General features: G+C 42.1%; 1 protein-coding gene across 2 annotated transcripts in view; it reads left to right on the plus strand.

Annotated features, from left to right (window-relative positions):
* IGDCC4 (immunoglobulin superfamily DCC subclass member 4) overlaps positions 1-19,315 on the plus strand; it is a 96,347-nt gene that overhangs the window by 46,403 nt on the left and 30,629 nt on the right. For both annotated transcript variants that reach the window (XM_087878313.1, XM_060694775.2), the window contains 4 exons: positions 4,234-4,371; positions 13,210-13,365; positions 15,603-16,013; positions 18,320-18,484. In XM_087878313.1, the coding sequence (XP_087734439.1) occupies positions 4,234-4,371; positions 13,210-13,365; positions 15,603-16,013; positions 18,320-18,484 (870 nt within the window). The remainder of the gene's footprint in view (positions 1-4,233; positions 4,372-13,209; positions 13,366-15,602; positions 16,014-18,319; positions 18,485-19,315) is intronic.

A 19,315-nucleotide genomic window follows, 5' to 3' on the forward strand; every position in this document is an offset into this window, starting at 1 on the left:
GAGACTTTCCTCGAGCCTCCAGGAAGGTGAAAATGGCCTCCCCTGGGCTCTGGAGGGCCTCTGGAGGCTGGAAACATGCCCGTTTCTGGTCTTCCAGTAGGCCCATTTTTCACCCTCCCAGAGCCTCCGGGCGGGCCCTGCACTTACCTCGCATCCAAAACGGGCTGCATGGAGACTCCTGGGAGGGGCAGGGAGGGGTGGGCAGGATAAGCCAGTCTTTGGAACAACCTGTTCGGCAAATCAGATTAAAATTAACATCCGGTTCGTCAAAACCGGTCTCAACCAGCTGAATCCCACCCTTGCCTCTACTTTCTTCCTACCCTTGTGCTTTCTCCTGGAGAAGAAAAGAAGGCAGCTTTGCATGCTGCTAGTTCTATTCCGACACTCTGATCTTGTACAAATATTTGACGCAGAAAACATGTTTCTGTGGGGCATGACCACAGCAAGCAATTAGATCTGTCAGTTGAAATGAAATTCTGCCAGCAGCAAACTCCGAGCGTCATCTCCAACCGCCACGCACTCACTCAAGGAACCCCTGTCCCTGCTGAGGAAAAGCTGCACATCTATGATATTGTCTCCACCGATTTCCTTGTACAGCGATGGTTAACCTTTTTAGTGCCAAGTGCCCAAAGCACGTGCGCATGCCTGAACCCCCAAAATGTGCACATACACCTCCCGCACCCCATTTTGGATCTGGAAAGCCTCCTGCACCAACCTGGAAGCCAAAACGGGGCACAAGGGCGCTGCATGAGGCCCTCCATGCCCCGTTATGGGCCTGGAAAGCCTCCTGCACCAATCTGCAGGCCCCTGTAGGGAGGGAAGCCTCAGCCCTCTGCTCCTGCCGCCACCAGGGAAGGAGCAGTGTGAGAATCGCCAGGGCGAGGGGGCACGCTTCCCTCCCTCCCCGCCTAAGCGGGCTTCTTGCACGGCCCCAAGCCTCCGTCTGGGAGGGAGGGAAGCCTCAGCTCACTGCTCCTGCCCCAATATGGGTCCTCATTTTACTGATCAACCTTGAGCCGGTCAGGATCAAACTGCTGACAGTGGGCAGAGTTTGACTGCAATACTGCACTCTAACGGTTAGAGTGCAGTATTGCAGTCAAACTCTGCCCACTGTCAGCAGTTCGATCCTGACCGGCTCAAGGTTGACTCAGCCTTCCATCCTTCTGAGATCGGTAAAATGAAGACCCAGATTGTCGGGAGGCAAAATGCTGACATTTTGTAAAGCACTCAGAAGTGCTGTAAAGCACTACGGAGTGATACGTAAATCTTAAATGCTGTAGTGCTAGTGCTGTAAATTTAATTCAGAAATAAAAGCTGGGAGTCAGAAAAGATGCTTCCAGACTCCTCCTGATACAAAAGAAGAAGGTATTATCTCTTTAACCTAACCCTACATGGAAGGACCACGTCCAGTTTCCCCAGCCCTAGTTTGAGATTCCATGCCCTGCAGTGCACCACAGCTTTGTGTGCGGCACATATTTATTTATTTATTTATTTATTTGTTTGTTTGTTTGTTTGTTTGTTTGTTTGTTTGTTTGTTTGTTTGTTTATTTATTTATTGGTTCGATTTATATGCCACCCTTCTCTGGAGACTCAGGTCGGCTTACAATGCATTAAGCAATAGCCTTCATACTTTTGTATATAGCTGCTTAGTAGGGCTTTTATGGCCTCCCCCAAGCGGTGTTCTTTTTTATACAAAGTCAGCTTATTGCCCCCACAATCTGGATCCTCATTTTACCTACCTCGGAAGGATGGAAGGCTGAGTCAACCTTGAGCCTGGTGAGATTTGAACTCGCAGTAATTGCAGGCAATGTATGCAGTTAAGTGCCAGCATACTATTCATGTTGGCTCTCAGCAACCCTAGTGGGGTCAAAGTTGATGACAGAGTGCTGGATCTCCCTTGGGTTCTTGCTCTCAGCATCTCAAGAGGAAGAGAGAAAACCGATAGAACAAGTAGGCTTGGCGTGAACTTTCTCATCCTTTTTCCTGAACAGAAGCTTGACATTGTGTTGAAGCCCCCACCCACCTCCCTCTCCAGCAACCCACAACCTCCCTGGGGATGGATGGATTCAGGCTTTGAGCAGCTGTTCAGGAGAAGAGAAGGGGAAAAAAAGATCCATCTGTGATTTATTTTTTCCTTCTTTCCTGGTTGCTCAGAAAGCGAGAAGGCAGTTAGCCCTTGACGTGAAATGTTTTGCAAATGCTACTGGTTTGGACAGCCGTTCAAGAGGGTACAGGCTGGGTTTCCATCACATTTTGAGTTTTTTGACTCCCTGTGAAAACCCCAAAAAGGATGACGGGGCCCCCGAGGACAGCCTACTATGGCGAGAGAAATTAAACATTGATTTGTATTAGGAACCCTCCTATTTTATCTCCAAAGGATTTTGCAAGCACGAACCTATTTAATTAGGAACTTAAGCGGTGGAAAATTGGTTGGTGGGGAGAAAATTTAATTACTGAGGGGGGGGGCTGAGAATTAAATGTGCATTTGTTTCCTCCCCAAACAGTTGTGGATTTGGACTGTGAATGGGAGGAAGGAATCCAGCCAAGTATTTGTTTAGTTTTTCCTCTTTTAAAAACAAGGGATTGTTTTTGTCCGCTTCCTAAGACTTGTACTTTCTTTGCCTCAAAAAATAAAAACATAAATGCTAGCATTAAAGTTATTAATGCAAGTTTAAATCAAGTGAGTTGGGTAAAAAATGGCTTAGTTGGTAAAAAGGGAGAGAAACGAATCCTGTTGTGTTTTTTTAACACAAGTTTTTCTGTGACTTTAATATGGTAGATTGTCCTGGCCTTGAGAGGTTTAGGCTAAAAATTCCCAAGGCGAATGAATTGAGGACAGTGTCAGGTTTCGAGGTTGTCTCAAATAAATTGCATTTCAAACAAAGTCTTTGAAGAAAAATTCCCATTTATTAAGCACGACATTCTACCTCCGACTCATTGAAGCCAACACTGACTTCCAGACCCAAAACCCTCCCTTTCTGTTCCCCACTCCCCTGCACTCATTGGCCATCTTCCAAGTCATTCTACCCCTTATCTACCGCTCCAGCTCAAAGGAATTTCCCCCCTCCCATCCCATCTCCTAGGGGATATTATCTCCAGGGAAAATAAGTAGGTGAAAAGTCAAACATCCCTTTCCAGACGCCTCCACTTCTCCTTCTTATGTCAGCACTAGAGTAAATGCAGCTTGAAGTGCTGACAGACAGGAGAGAACAGGAGAAGAAAAGAAATTATAGCTGAGTGTTAAGAGCATCTCCTCAAAGTAATCACAGTTTTTTTTCTTCAAGTTCAGACATTGGAGAAAAATGTTTTGAGTAAAGAAGTCCAAGGATGGAATACCCAGCATCTAAGAACAAGAGTTTTTGTAGTAACCAGAGTCCAAGTTGAATTCATCATGACTGAACTCCTACAAGTGTACCCAACTCTTTGAAATTTCAACTGTGAAAATTTGGGGAAATGTAGTAATTTCAAGAGGGACACAGTGGCTCAGTGGCTAAGACACTGAACTTGTCGAGCAAAAGGTCGACAGTTCAGCAGTTCGAATCCCTATTGCCGCGTAACGGGCTGAACTCCCGTTACTTGTCCCAGCTTCTGCCAACCTAGCAGTTTGAAAGCACGTAAAAAATGTAAGTAGAAAAATAGGGACCACCTTTGGTGGGAAGGTAACAGCGTTCTGTGCGCTTTTGGCATTGAGTCATGCCGGCCACATGACCACGGAGATGTCTTCTTCGGATAGCGCTGGCTCTTTGGCTTTGAAACAGAGATGAGCACTGCCCCCTAGAGTCAGGAACAACTAGCACGTATGTGCGAGGGGAACCTTTACCTTTACCTTTAGTAATTTCAAAAGATTTGAGATCATCCCTCCTTTTTATTTTCTCCCACTCTTTCAACTAACTTCTTTCCTTTCTCCCATCTGTGCCCTTCCATCCTTTTCATTTCCCCCTAACCTCCTCTTCCTCCCTCCTTTCTTTCTTTCTTTCCCCTTCCTCTCTTTCCTTTGTTCCCAAAGTTGAAAACCAGAAAACTTTCACAATGGAAGGAAGCATTTGTAGGTGGTGTAGATTTTATAAGAGTGTTAGTCTGTCTAACTATCTAAGAAATTCATTCTCATGCAAAGCTTGAACACTGGACTCAGAAAACTTTTTTTTTTTTTTGCTTTTGGTGAATTCCTTCTGATTGAAATATGTGTCTGGGGAATGGAGGGGGAAAACGTAAATCTGAATTTTGTTGCCCTAGGTCCCCAACAACCAACGATGGGTGATGTAGTCATTGTCACCGCACCGGAGAATGCCACCGTGGTAGTTGGAGAGACTGTTGTGATGGAGTGTGTCGCATCGGCAAATCCCACACCTTTCATCTCTTGGATACGGGAAGGTAAACGAAGTTAATTCCCCTTCTGATGCCCATTCCAAGATCTTTTGGTCTTAAAATCTGGTGGTGGTTGTTTTAAATAGACATTGCATTCTAAATGCAATGTCTGTTCTAAAAAACCCAAGGAAGTCGAGTTGCCTCCTGAAAAAGCACCTTTGGGACAACCATGACCTGGATGACTAAGAATCGCTACAGACTTTTAGCTATACAATTTGGAATGAACTCCCTTTGAATGGGGTGGGAGTATGAACGGATTGCCAGAAAAAATTGCAGGCTACAGGAACCATTAGCATCACTCAGGTGACCCTGAGGACACAGATAAACCTCCACGTGCTTCAACTGTTGTGGAATGATGAGGACTAAGCAACATTCCTGGGTTAGCCAGAGACAGTTTTATTGCGCAAGGTTCAGAGGCAGTTTGTACTTGGAGCTTTGAACAAGGAGAGAACTCTGATACAATGGTTTTATACATTTCTAAGACAAAGGATTCAGTGAGATCATATATTTTCCATATATGGTTAACATGAGATCATACATCTGATTTTCCCTATATGGTTACATACATTGGATAATGTGTTCATCTAATTACTTAAAGCATCAATTTTAGTTTATAAAATTATCTTAGCCACACAACTTTTCCTTAAGTGCTCAAAGTTGCTAATGGGAGAGTTACTGCTGTCCTTAGGTAGGTTTATTGGATTAAGTAACTCTTTGTAACATATAGGTCTTTGTGTCATTCACAGTGAGGTCACTCAGATGTTTTCCATATGGCGGTCCTTTCGTGACATCTAGGTCTCAGAAGATATATTACCACTTAATGGGGTTTAACTGTTTGTTAATGTAATTTCCAACAAGCACTTTCCTCTCTTATAATAAGGTGAATAGAGAGGTTATCTCAGAGTTCATGTATCTAAGCACGTCTTCCCCTTATAATAATGTGAATAGAGAGGGTCCCCCAGAGCCCATATATCTGACTCTGTATGATTCCTTTTTTATTCACATTATTTCTTTTATCTAAATTACAACAACCCTCAAAAAGGACGCAAATGACCTGCTGTCTGCAAGGAATATAAATCCTTCCTTTCCTTACTATCCAATCAGAGTTGAAGAAGCTTCTTGGATGAGAAGCAAAACATCTTCAAAGAAAAAGCAGAAAGTCCAGTTGCCTCTTGAAAAAGCACCTTTGGGACATTATAATCTGCAGTTGAATATAGAGATATACCTTTGTAGTAACAGGAGTGGAGCTACTAAGTCGAGATTGTCAGTTAAAGTTAAAAAACAGACAAAGCACGAGATTGGTTTGCCTCATTTGATCTGTAAAAGATACAGAATTCCAGTTTCTGGATGCCTTTTGATCTACATTCGTCAAGGCTGCTCTCGGATGATTCCCCAGCTTCAAAGGGTCAGCGGGTGAAGGCTGAATCTTTGTACAGATCTGGTGGGAAATCTGACACATGTGTTAGCACTCTGCAGAAATACCACCTCGGTTATGTTTAGGATTAAGAGCTGGGATACAGATCACAGATACCACTTTCAGGGATTGAGCACAGAAACAGAGACAGAAGAGTCTCTGTTTTATAGAAATCTGCCATTTTTTTCTGTAAAAGTGGCATATTATCGCCCAGATCTAACAGCACTCAGTACACCGAGCTGAAAATGGCCGATTGGCGAACTATCTGACCAATGGCTGCAACAATGAAAATTAAAATTATATTTTTGCTGAATAGAACAGACATAGATAGTGAATAAAGGTACCAAAACAGACTGGCACAGATGACAGTAATAATAAGAAGAATAACATAGGGCCGTGATGGTGAACCTATGGCACGCGTACGACCTGTGGTACGCGGAGCTATATCGGTGGGCACGCAAGCTCAGCTCCCGGCCACCTGATTTTTGGGCCTTCTGGGCCCACTGGAAGTAGGGAAACAGGCTGTTTTTGCCCTCCTCAAGCTCCTAGAAAGGCTCTGGAACCTGGGGAGAGAGAAAAACAGGCCTACTGGGCCCACCGTGCCATTGCGTGCCAGGAGCGGGGGGGCAGCGTGGGGAAGCACGCACATGCGTAGGGCACATAGAATTATGCGTGTGGGCACACATGCGCGTGACCACCACCCCCCACTCCTGGCACGCGATGGCAAAAAGGTTAGCCATCACTAACATTGCTGTTAGCTTGCAAAATTGCAAAATTAATTTATTTATTTATTTATTTATTTATTTATTTATTTATTTATTTATTTATTTATTTATTTATTTATTTATTATATTTCTATACCGCCTTTCTCCCGTAGGACTCAAGGCGGTGTACAGTCAAGAAAAATATAGACACACAAACATCATAAAATTGCTAATTAAAATTATTACTTAGTTTGGTCAATTAAATAAAACCCAGAATTAGATCACATTTAAAAAATCATTCACATGTTCATATGTTTAGCCCCGCCTGTTGGAACATCAGGGTCTTGAGGGCACGGCGGAAAGCACGGAGATCAGGGATATTCCGTATCTCCGGGGGCAGTTCATTCCAAAGGGTTGGAGCCCCCACAGAGAAGGCCCTCCCCCTGGGAGTCGCCAGTCAGCATAATTTGACTGACGGTACCCTGAGTAGTCCCTCCCTGTGAGAACGAACTGGTCGGTGGGAGGCAGAGACAGATTTCTTTTTCTTCTTTTCCTCACCAAAAAAGGTAGTTGTGTCTCATAGTCCGGTGCGTCTTATACTCTGAAAAATATGGTAAGTGTCAATGGAATTCAAGAAGGGATTGGGCTGGACTTCCGGTTTCCTTGTCTTCGGCGACGGCGGCGCTCTTTGAAGCTCCGCCAGCCCCGCCGCCTGTAGAGCCGCTTCGCGATCGAGAAGCGGCTCGAAAACTTCAAAATCCTGAGGATTATTGGAGGAGAGATAGCAGGGCACAGGTCGAGCCCCTGTAATCCCCCAGGGAATTGTTTCTGGGGAGGAAACAGGCGCGGCTCCCTTCCAACCTGCTGAGACTCCGGGCGGCGTGGGACGATTCTGCTTCTGCAGAACAAGCCGGCTGCAGGAAACTTAAAGCGAAAGAACCAGCTTTAATAAACAGCGAAACTACCTGAATCCTGAAATTTGGAAACGCAAGTATTAGCACTTTGTTGACTTTTCAATCTGAGAAAATGCGAGTGAGTGAAAGTGCTTTGAAAAAACATGGCGCCTAGCTTCAGAGTTAACGAGCCAGCGAGTGTGGATTGGTGAAGTTACTTTGTTTTGCTACAAAGTTTCCAAGTTGCTACTAAGCTGCCTTGCTTGTTACAAGAGAAATAACTCGGAAATTTTTTCCCTTTTCAATATTGGACTTTGCTTTATTTTAACCCTTGTTTGATCAAATCTGGGGGACTTTTTTAGAAGTCTTTGTGCAGGAGGGAAAGGAAAAGGAACCTCCCTTTTTAGAAAAACTAGATCACGAGCCAGGATGGCTTCAAAGAAGCAGGAAGGGAAGGCATTAGGGGGGGGATCCCCCACACACAAACAGCAAACGCAACTTCCCCCTGCTCAACAGTTACAAACTCAGAAAAAAGAATTTGATGTGGCAGATTTAAAAGAATTTATTTCTAAAACTTTGGATGATAAATTTCAAGAATCACAACAGGAACTTCAAAAATCACATCAGGAATTTTTGCAGGAAATTAATGAAATTAAAGACATGGTGAAACAGAACCAAATTATGGTGACCAAAAAAATATCAGAAGTGGCGTCTGGCCTGGCAGATTTTATTGGGAAAGTTGATTTTAAAGTTGAAGAATTTAAATCAGAAGTTAATGTTAGGATGAAAGACAATGATTATAAAATTGATGAAGTTGACAATAAAATGCAGAGAATTGAAGATGAGATTGTTATGATACAATTCCGGGCGATGGAATTTGCCATACGGCTTCGGGGAATTCGAGAGGAGGAAAGACAGGACTTGAGACAAGTTTGCTCTGAAGCCCTGGCTAAGATTCTACAAGTTAATCCTGATTTGGTATTTCATAAAATAGATAAAATTTACAGAGTGAACTCTTGGGTGGCCAGGCAAAGACAATTACCCAGAGATGTGGTCATATACTTTACTGAGAGAGAAATTAGAAATGATATCCTGCAAAAATCTTTCCACACCTCTATACAAGTGGGGGGCTCACGGCTTGTAATTTTTAAAGAGTTACCTCCTAAAATGCTGAAAGCTAGAAAAGAATTTGGTTTTCTTGTTAAGGAATTGAAAAATTTACAGATACCCTTCCGGTGGGATGCACCAGCTGGGGTAATTTTCAGATATAAGGGAGAAGGATATCGGTTGAATACCGTGGAGAAGGCGCAACACTTTTACAGTACTATTCTTATGGAAAGAACACCATCTCCACGTACATCTACAGTTCTGGAGATTAAGGAGAGTGAAGAGAGGCAATTGAAAGAACAGTCTAAGCAGGAATTAGAAAACGTGCAAGGTGCAGAAGGAGGTATTCTGAGTGAGCCATCGCTGGATTCTTCTCCAATTTTGGATTTGATTCAGTTGACTGAAGTTAAAGATCAACGTATAACTAGAGCTCAATCCAAGCTACTTAAACAGAAGCAACAACAACAACAGGAAAGACAAGACAAGAAGGCAGTTAAGAGCACTGTACAAGAGATTGGCGCTATGGGAGGAGCGAGATCGAAGCTTGTGGATGAACTTCAAGCATATTGCTCCGCGCTCCATGAAGAGGTCAATGACCTTTAAGTGTTTATCTTGGAATGTCAATGGGTTGAATTCAGCACAGAAAAGGAAAAAATTATTTACATATTTGAAACAATTTAATAATGATATAATATGTTTACAAGAAACGCACATTACAACTCAAGATCAAAAATATTTGATAAACTCAAAACTAGGAGCACATTATATATCTTCAACTTCGCAGAAAAAGAATGGTGTGGTTATTTATGTAAATAAAAAATTAACAGCAAAAGTTATAGAAGTAGATCAAGATGGTAGATTTGTAGCAATTGAATTGTTTACAGCAAATGGACAAATTCTTTTGATTGGAATTTATGCTCCCAACCAACAACAGGATTATTTTTACAAGATGTTACATACTAAAATATTGCAATGGGACTACAGATCTATTTTAATTATGGGAGATTGGAATGGAGTAATTGATTCTAAATTAGATAAAAAGAGCTTGGCAAAGTCTAGAATTAGATTACCACAGACCTTTTTTGATATGAAAGAAGATATGGAACTAAAAGATGTTTGGAGAATACATAACCCAAATGAATTGGATTACACTTTTTTTTCTGATAGACATAGATCTTTTTCTAGGATTGATTTTATCTTGTTGTCAAATGATCTACTTGTTAAGACAAAAAGAACAAAGATTTTTCCAAGAATTTTGACTGATCATAGTCCTGTATGGATAGAAATCGAGATGGATAAGGTTGAGAGACGTTCTTGGAGATTAAATGAGAACCTGTTTAGATATGAAAAAAATATAATAGAACTTAAAAAGCATTTGAAAGAATTTTTTGAAATAAATTTGAATAAAGGTACCCCAGTTGAAATTGTTTGGGATGCAAGTAAAGCTTATATGAGAGGGGTACTTATCTACATGAATTCTAAACATAGACTGTTCCGACAAAAGAAAAGATCTGAGTTGGAAATGGAAATAAAGAATAAAGAACAGTTACTTATTAAAAACCCAACAGATGAAAGAATACGAAGTGCTATAAAACTTTTGAAAGATCAATTCCAAATGCTTATGGCGGAACAAGTTGCAACAAGTTTACAATACGCGAAGCATAATACATTTTGCAATGCTAATAAACCGGGCAGATGGTTGGCTTACACATTGAGGAAAAAACAAAGTATACGGACTATTGATAGTATTGATATTGGAGGGAAAGAAATCTTTCAACAAAAACTAATTAAAGAAGCTTTTGTGGATTATTACACTAAACTATATGCCAAAGATGAGGTGCAGAATGGACTTATAGAAAAATATTTAAAGGATAAGAGAGTTACAAAAATTACTGATCAACAAAAGGAAAGAATGAATTATCCTATAACAGAGGAGGAGATAACAGTAGCAATTAAACAGCTAAAAACAGCCAAAGCTCCTGGCACGGATGGTTTGACTGCAGTGTACTATAAAACTTTACAAGCTGAAATGGTGGGACAACTTAGAGATTTATTTTGCAATATTCAACAAGGGGGTAAAATACCCCCATCCTGGACAACTGCTTATATATCTTTGATACCAAAAGAACAAGTTGGTCCTAAAAAACCAGAGAACTACAGACCAATATCTCTTTTGAATACAGACTATAAAATTTACGCGAAGGTATTAGCCAACAGGTTGATGCCAGTAATCCAAAAGGTGATTCATGAGGACCAAGCGGGATTTATTGAGGGTAGATACATGAAGGACAATGTAAGGCAAGTAATAGACTTATTGGAATATCTTGATAAGAATAAACAGATTTCTGCAGTGCTGGTCTTTTTGGATGCGGAGAAGGCCTTTGATAGAGTGGATTGGAATTTTCTACTAAAGACTTTAAAAAAGATGGGCTTTGGGGACCAGTTTACACAGGCAATCTCAGCAATTTATCAAGAGCAAAAAGCACAGATTATTATTAATGGAAGTTTGACGACAGAGTTTAAAATTGAAAAAGGAACAAGACAGGGATGTCCGTTGTCCCCACTTTTATTTATTTTAACATTGGAAGTCTTGCTAAATACAATACGGGACTCAAAAATTTTGAAAGGCATAATGATAAGGCAAGAGGATTATAGAGTAAAGGCATTTGCAGATGATCTGGTGGTTACCCTATCACAACCAATGGAATCAATAATCTTGATGAACGACATTATACAAGACTATGGTAGAGTTTCAGGTTTTAGAGTGAACTCAAAAAAGACTAAAATGATAGTCAAAAATATGACACAAGATCGTAAATATGAGTTTGAAAGGAGGGCAGGTTTTGAAATTGTACCTAAGGTAAAATATCTTGGAGTTCAGGTTGCAGAATCAAACATGAAATTGTTTCAAAATAACTATGAGGTGTTGTGGCGAGAGGCTCAGAAAGATATGGAGACTTGGAAAAAGCTGCAACTGTCCTTACTTGGAAGAATAGCAGCAGTTAAGATGAACATTTTGCCAAGATTTCTGTTTTTGTTTCAAATGATTCCGGTGCTTAAAAGTGATAAACAACTGAAAGTTTGGCAAACTGGACTTAATAAGTTTGTCTGGAACGAGAAAAAGCCGAGAGTGAAATTGAAAATTATGCAAGATGTTCCAGAAAGAGGAGGCCTTAAACTTCCAAACCTACAGTTATATTATGATGCAGCAGCTTTAACTTTAACAAGTGATTGGTTTGGAAGTAAAAAGGCTGGAATATTGAATGCAGAAAGTTTTGATCTTGAATTTGGATGGCATGCTTACCTATTTTATGATGACAAAGTTGATAAAGTATTTAAAAGTCATATACTTAGAGACTCTTTGATGAGAGTTTGGAAGAAGCACCGACTCAAATGGGATTATAAAATACCGCTATGGCTGGATCTTGGTCATACCTTGTGGAATACAAATATAATGTCACTCGGGGGGTTTTTATACAAAGAGGTTCTTTTTACAGATGCGGGCAGATGGCAGTTGAAGACATTGCAGACACTGTTGGACGAAGGGATTAATTTAACCTGGTTACAATATAATCAATTACAACTGAGATGGAAAGAGGACCAAAAAACTGGTATTATGTTGCATGAGGAAGAATTGGTTAGACATATAAGAGAGAAAGGTCCAATGCATATTAAAAGGCTTTACAATGTTTTGCTAGAAAGGGATTCAGAAACGGAATTAGTTAAAGATTGTATGATTAAGTGGGCACAAAATTTTGAAGAACCAGTGATGTTGGAAACATGGGAAAAAATTTGGGTTCAGAATGTTAAATTTACACAGTCGCAGAATTTGAGGGAAAATTTCTATAAAATGTTTTATAGATGGCATCTAGATCCTAAAAAGTTGTCATGTATGTACCCTAATGTTCAGCCAAAATGTTGGAGATGTGAATGTTTGGATGCTACGTATTATCATGTTTGGTGGACCTGTAGGAAAGTTAAGGCTTTTTGGATAAAAATATGGTGGGTCATGCAGAATGTTTTGAAGAAAAAAATTCAATTTTCTCCACAATTGTTTTTATTGGGCATAGTTAAGGGTTTTACACGGGATGAAACAAAATTAATATTGTATATGATAACAGCAGCAAGATTGTTGATAGGTAAATATTGGAAGAATGAAGCTTTGCCTACTATCGAGGAATGGACTTCGAAGATGGCCAGTTTTGCAGAGATGGCGAAGATTTCAGCATATTTAAAAGATTGTTCACAAGAGACTTATGAATGGGAATGGAAAAGGTGGATAGAATATGTTCAGAACAAATATCAAATTAGAAAGTATCAAATAGCTTTTATTTGAAAACAATGTATTAGAAATATTTTAATATAAAGAGACAAAGAGGGAAAATTATGTAGGGGGAGGGATGGGTTCAGGTATATATATCAGTGTTATTAGTTATGAGTACATAATAGGGAAGTCTGGGGGGGGGAGGGTTAGGGAGGGTTAGGGAGGACGGGAAGTTTGGGGAGGGAGGTGGGGGGGTGAAAAAAAAAAGGGGTGAAAATGTAATTGTAAAACTTTTGCAATAAAAAAAAAAAAAAAGAAGGGATTGGGCTTGGTGCACTTGTGGGAACGCAACGACTCTAAACTGATGACGCGCTTAATTCCGCCACCCCTCCAGCTCTGCATGTTTTTCTCCTATACTTGGTACTCCACGTAAAAATGTGATGCTTTGCTTTTTCTTTAAAGATGGGAATCCGATTTCAACGGATGTGATTGTGTTAGGACGGACCAACCTCGTGATCCTTTCCGTTCAGCTTCATCATGCAGGCGTCTACGTATGCCGGGCCAACAAACCCCAAACCAGGCAGTTTGTAACAGCCGCAGCTGAGCTCCGAGTCCTTGGTGAGAACACAGAAGACAAGGTTTCTGTGCAGCCGCTAGGTTGCCTTGGTTTTTATTTTGTGGTCCTTCAGGAGGAGGATAGGCTGGTTGCAAACAGTCCTGCAGAACAGATTTCTTCTTTCTCTCACTCCAGATCTTCCAGGAAGGATGGGAGAGAAGTGATTGCCTCCTTAGATTGTCACTTCCTTCTTCTGCCAGAGGAAAGATCCGGCTGTCTTATCAACACTTGCTATGACAGTCAAGAATTTGGCTTTAGGGATTTTAAGCTCTAATTTTAACTAGAATTTTATGAAGGGTGCGTTAGTTTAGTGTGTTAAATTGTAAGCCGTGGCTTAATAAGTACAATGGCTGGTTTAGATCTTCAGCTACATAGATGCAGGGGTGGGCTGCTTGGGGTTCGCAGGGGTTCGGGAGAATCTCTAGCTAAGATTCTATGCAGTTCAGAGAACCCCTAAGTCCCACTCCTGGCTGGCCCCACCAACCCCACCCCACCCCTCCCAGGAGTCCCCACGCGACCCATTTTGGATGCAGGTAAGTACAGGGTGCACACGGAAGATCAAGGAGGGTGAAAAATGGGCCTACCAGAAGTTCGAGCCCATTTCCGGCCTCCAGACAGCCACCGGAGCCTGGGGAGGTCATTTTTGCCCTCTTGGAGGCTCGAAGAAAGACTCTGGAGCCTGGGGAGGGCAAAAACGCATTTGACACCCCTGCATTAGAGAAAGAGAAAATGGGGAAAAAATGAAAAACCTTCCTATCTCTGTGAGAATATAGGCAGTCCCTGAATTAAGATTCTTTCTAAATCTGCAACCGTTGTAAATCTGAACCAGTTGCCAAGCACCCAAATTTTGATTACATGGCTGTGGGGGATGCTGCAACAATTCTAAGTGTGAGAAATGGCCATAAGTCACTTTTTTCAGTCTCGTTGCAACTTTGAAAGGTCACTAAATGAACTTGTAAATCAAGGTCTACCCGTACCAGTGACTTTGATGTTTGGGTCTGGTGTACCTTGTAGGGATGATAGTCTCTCAGTTTTGAAAAAGAGATTTATATTTACCAACAAAGAAATAAAGGGAGACTGGTATAGATCTATTTCAAGCTATTTAGCTCTCATCAGCTAGCCACACCCTTTCTGGAATTCAAACCTGGGATGTTTTCATATTAGGTAGATGTATTAACCTCTAAGCCACGGGCTCTCCTAGCTTTGTCAGCTATACCAGGGAAGAGATTAAGTGTTTTTTTAATCAGGGCAACCTGATCTACCCAAATATGGGAAAGTGGAAGCAGTATGCTCTGTCCCATATTTGAGTAGACCACGTTGCCCTGATAGAAAAAAAAACCCTTAATATTTCCCCTGGTATAGCTGACAAAGCCAGGAGAACCAGTGGCTTAGAGGTTAATACATCTACCTAATATGCAAGCAGCCTGGGTTTGAATCCCAGAAAGGTATGGTTACCTGAAGAGAGCTACGTAGCTTTGAAATAGATCTATACTAGTCTCCTTTTAGTCTCTCTGCCTTTTTTTTTTTTTTTTTTGACTGGTGAAGTTACTTGGATGAGTAACAAAATGTCTCAGATTAACCAACTTGGTTGGTCCAGTTGGTCCAGTTGCTATGAGTTCACCCAAAAATGGTATTTTCAAATTCTCTTCCAGCTTTCATTTTAGTTTCCTTTTTTTAGGTGGCCAAGCTTGTGTGAATTCGCTTCTCGAGTTGCTTTATGGTTGATAGCAGTGGTGAAATCCAAATATTTTTACTACCGGTTCTGTGGGCATGGTGTGGCTTGGTGGGCATGGCAGGGGAAGGATACTGCAAAATCTCCATTCCCACCCCACTCCAGGGAAAGGATACCGCAAAATCCCCATTCCCACCCCACTCCTGGGGGAAGGATATTGCAAAATCTCCATTCCCACCCCACTCTGGGGCCAGCCAGAGGTGGTATTTGCCGGTTCTCCGAACTACTCAAAATTTCTGCTACCGGTTCTCCAGAACCTGTCAGAACCTGCTGGATTTCACGCATAGTTGATAGTGAATAGTCGGTGTCTCTGGAAAAGGAGGTGATTCACTTAACTGAGAAGTGGGTTGTGTGAACTTAGGCAGTGTGTCCGTCTACCCTTCTTGCCAATTATCCTTGTTTCATCCACCTTCACATATGTCTTCACGCATCTCTTTTTGTTCTTGAAAGTTCCCTCCTCAATCGGCATGCTCATTTGGTGTTCGTTTGTTTTTTTCAATCTCTTAGCTCCTCCTACAATCTCCCAGGCACCTGAAACCATTTCTCGCACTCGGGCCAGCACCGCCAGGTTTGTCTGCAAAGCAGAAGGAGAGCCGTTGCCCACCGTACACTGGACGAGGAACGGAAAGCTGCTACTGTCTAAAGGGCGGGTTAAAATCCAGGGCAGTGGTACCCTCGTGATCAACCAGATCGGCTTGGATGACGCCGGCTATTACCAGTGTGTGGCTGAAAATCACCTTGGCATGGCCTGTGCTACCGCCAGGCTAGAGGTGATCGTGCGGGAAGGCCTGCCCAGCGCTCCGAAGAGGGTATCGGCAAGTTCTCTCTCCAGCACCACTGTCTTGGTATCCTGGGAACGGCCGGAGTTCAACAGTGAGCAGATTATTGGATTCTCTCTTCATTACCAAAAAGCCTTCGGTGCGTTTCTGGTATCCTAAAGATATGCTCTTTGGGCTAATCCTAATGCAAGAAAATAGGGGAGCATTAGATTTGTATAATAGGAGTGGCATGTTGGCCTACAGGTGGAGCTCTCGCCTCACCATCAGGAGGCTCATGAGTTCGATCCTAGGTAGAGGCAGATATTTCTCTCTCTGGGCACAATAAGAATATATCAAAACTCCGCACTGGAGACAGGAAGGGCATCCGGTCAGTAAAACACTCTGCTAGCTCCATTCAGTTGCCCAGACTCCACCCCGCAAGGGATTATGGGGTTGTTAAACAATGATGATGATTAGCTTTGTATAATAACTTTGTAGGACAAGAAGGAATGAATGGAAACTTATCAAGGAGAGAGCCAACCTAGAACGAAGGAGAAGTTTCCTGACAATGAGAACAATCAATTAATGTTCCTCCACTGGCTTGCCTCCAGAAGTTGTGGGTGCTCCATCACTGGAGGCTTTCAAGAAGAGATTGGAAAACCATTTGTTTGGAATGGTGTAGAGTCTCCTGCTTGAGCAGAGGGTTGGACTAGAAGACCTCCAAGGTCCCTTCCAATTCTGTTATTCCATATTCTATATGATGATAACTATTATGTAAAAGAGTTATCAGGCCCCAGATTGGAGTGAGACATGGAGTGTGGAGGTTTACAATTAAAAACTCAATATAAGCAAACTGTTTTGAGCAGGGGGTTGGACTAGAAGACCTCCAAGGTCCCTTCCAACTCTCATTATTCTGTTAGTATGTTATCAGAATGAGCTGCTCAGATCAGCTGGCCTCCTTGTGGACTTTCTGTATCTGGTTGGCAACTGGGAAAAAAGAACGTTGGACCATATTTTGGCTCAGGCTGATCCACCTTTGGGGTTATTCTCAAGTCCCCCTTATCTCCCCTCTTTCTGAATGATGACGTTTCAATAAGTATGTATGAGCTCCACAATGTTTCCTAAGCCTCTTCACTAGGGAGGATGCTTTAGAAATGCAATCTTCCAAGTCATTAATGCGGGTTGGAAACCATAAATGTTTAAACACAGGAGAAGGTCCAGGACTTCAAGCACTTAGTTGATTGTTAATTGAATGGATTGATTGGGTGTGTTGGCAGGTGAACAGCTTTTAATGCACTTATTCATCCAAAGTGGAGAGTAACTTTAATCAAAGAAGGAGCAGCTTGTAAGGGACAGAGCTGAGAAGTTATGGACCTTTTGAAGGATTTGTGGGAGGGTGATAAAACATGGAAAGCAAAGCAGTTTTCTTCAAGGTGTGTTGTGGCCCATCAGCGGCCTGTGCAGTTAGTAGCTGATTCCAACAGCAAGGAGGCTGGTGTGGCAGTCGAGTGCAGTTGGCACTCGAGTCGGACAATGAGGAGGCTGGAGAAGATGTGGTGCCAGAGGCGGGGATTCAGCCAGGGCCTTCAGAACCTCCAGAAGCTCCTATAAGTGAAGAGGAAGAAGAGGAGGAGCCTTTCTCAATGCACGAGCGTGCAGAGCTGTGAAAAGGCAGGAGTGGCTCCTCAGGAGGAGGTCTCCTCGAGAGTAAGGCTTGGGGCTAATTGGCCACTCCCCTAGCCCATTTAAGGAAGGACAACAACTGATGCAATTTGCAGGAAACAACTTTGTTCAAATTCCTTTGCGTCTTGATTACAGAAAACGTTTGATTTGGCTCTTGTTTCTCTCTTATCAGTTTTCCTGCAAATTGCTTCTGGGCATTCTGCCAACCACAGTAAGATTACGGTTATCTGAAATACTGTGCCTCGGAACAGAGTTATTATTCTTTGAATTCTTGTTGGCTGTTAATGAAGTTAAATTAACAGCCCTTGTTCAGAAAAGACTGATTTATTGCACTTGTGTTCGAACAACTACTAAGAAAGCTCATCAGTAGTCTTTTATTAGTAAATTAAGGTTTGTACGGAGTTTGTGTGTGCTCCGTTCTTTGGGGTCCATAGCTGGGGCAGAACAAGGTGGGTCCTTGTATCCATTTCCATATGGGGAGGACAATGAGGAGTAGCCAGCAGTGGTGGGATTCAATTTTTTTTTACTACCGGTTCTGTGGGCGTGTCTTGGTGGGCGTGGCGTGTCTTGCTGGACGTGGCAGGGGAAGGATACTGTAAAATCTCCATTCCCTCCCCACTCTAGGGGAAGGTTACTGCAAAATCCCCATTTCCTCCCAATCAGCTGGGCTTGTGCAGGGCCTTTTTGTAAGCATCTCACAAGCAACTAGTTTAAAGAAAGAACAAAACTTTCTTCTTTTTCTTCTTCTTTTTTCTGTCTGACAGCGTTGTGTACCTTCTCTAGGTGCTGACAACGTGGAATACCAATTTGCGGTGAATAACGACACCACTGAGTTTTCGGTGAAAGACTTGGAGCCCAACACCAATTATATCTTCTACGTGGTGGCCTACTCCCAGCTCGGAGCTAGCCGGACTTCCTCATCTATAAATGTGAAGACCTTGGAGGATGGTTTGTAGAATAGAAACAAGATCTGCCCTTGGGGCCACCTGAAACTGGGGGTGTAAATAATCCAGGGTTTTACCTGGTCAGGATGTGACAGGTTTCCATGAGGTGCCCAACTAGGTTGAAATGGGACTAGGTGAATTGTGGTTGGGAAAATTGAGTGAATTATTTATTTATTAGACTTATTTGCCACCCATCTCCGCTAGAGGCAACTCCGGGCAGCTTATAAATGTTCAAAACCAAAATCCCAAAGACGCTTTTTCAAAAGGCAACTGGACTTTGTTTTTCCTTGAAGCCGTTTCGCTTCTCATCCAAGAAGCTTCTTCAGTTCTGACCGAATGGCGGCGGATGGAAGGATTGATATTAACTGCAAGAAATATAAATCCTTCCATCCTCCACCATTCAGTCAGAACTGAAGAAGCTTCTTGGATGAGAAGGGAAATATCTTAAAGCAAAAACAAAGGAAGACCAGTTGCTTTTTGAAAAAGCACCTTTGGGACAACCATGACCATTTTGGCTATCGTTTGTTCTCTGAAGGCAACAGTTGTGTTGTGTTACACCATCTTTAGAGTCAAGCTTGTCAAGTGAACTCAAGCATCTCATGACTTGAATGGTTGATTGGCTCCCATTTGGGAGTGAACCAACTAAATGAGATGAATTTGGAGATCATTATTGTAAATCCAAGACGTGTCTAAGAGTCGACAGTTGGAGACTCAACAAGTTAAAAGGCAAATAAAGAGACAATTGATAGTACAGTTCATACTCAGGCCTAGAACTTCTTGATATGTTTGCGTGTGAGAAGGGGACGTATGTGGGATATGTGATTCCTGTAATTAT

The sequence above is a fragment of the Pantherophis guttatus genome, chromosome 13 (assembly GCF_059756535.1).
Source record: "Pantherophis guttatus breed Tessera chromosome 13, ASM5975653v1, whole genome shotgun sequence".
Taxonomy (NCBI): domain Eukaryota; kingdom Metazoa; phylum Chordata; class Lepidosauria; order Squamata; family Colubridae; genus Pantherophis; species Pantherophis guttatus.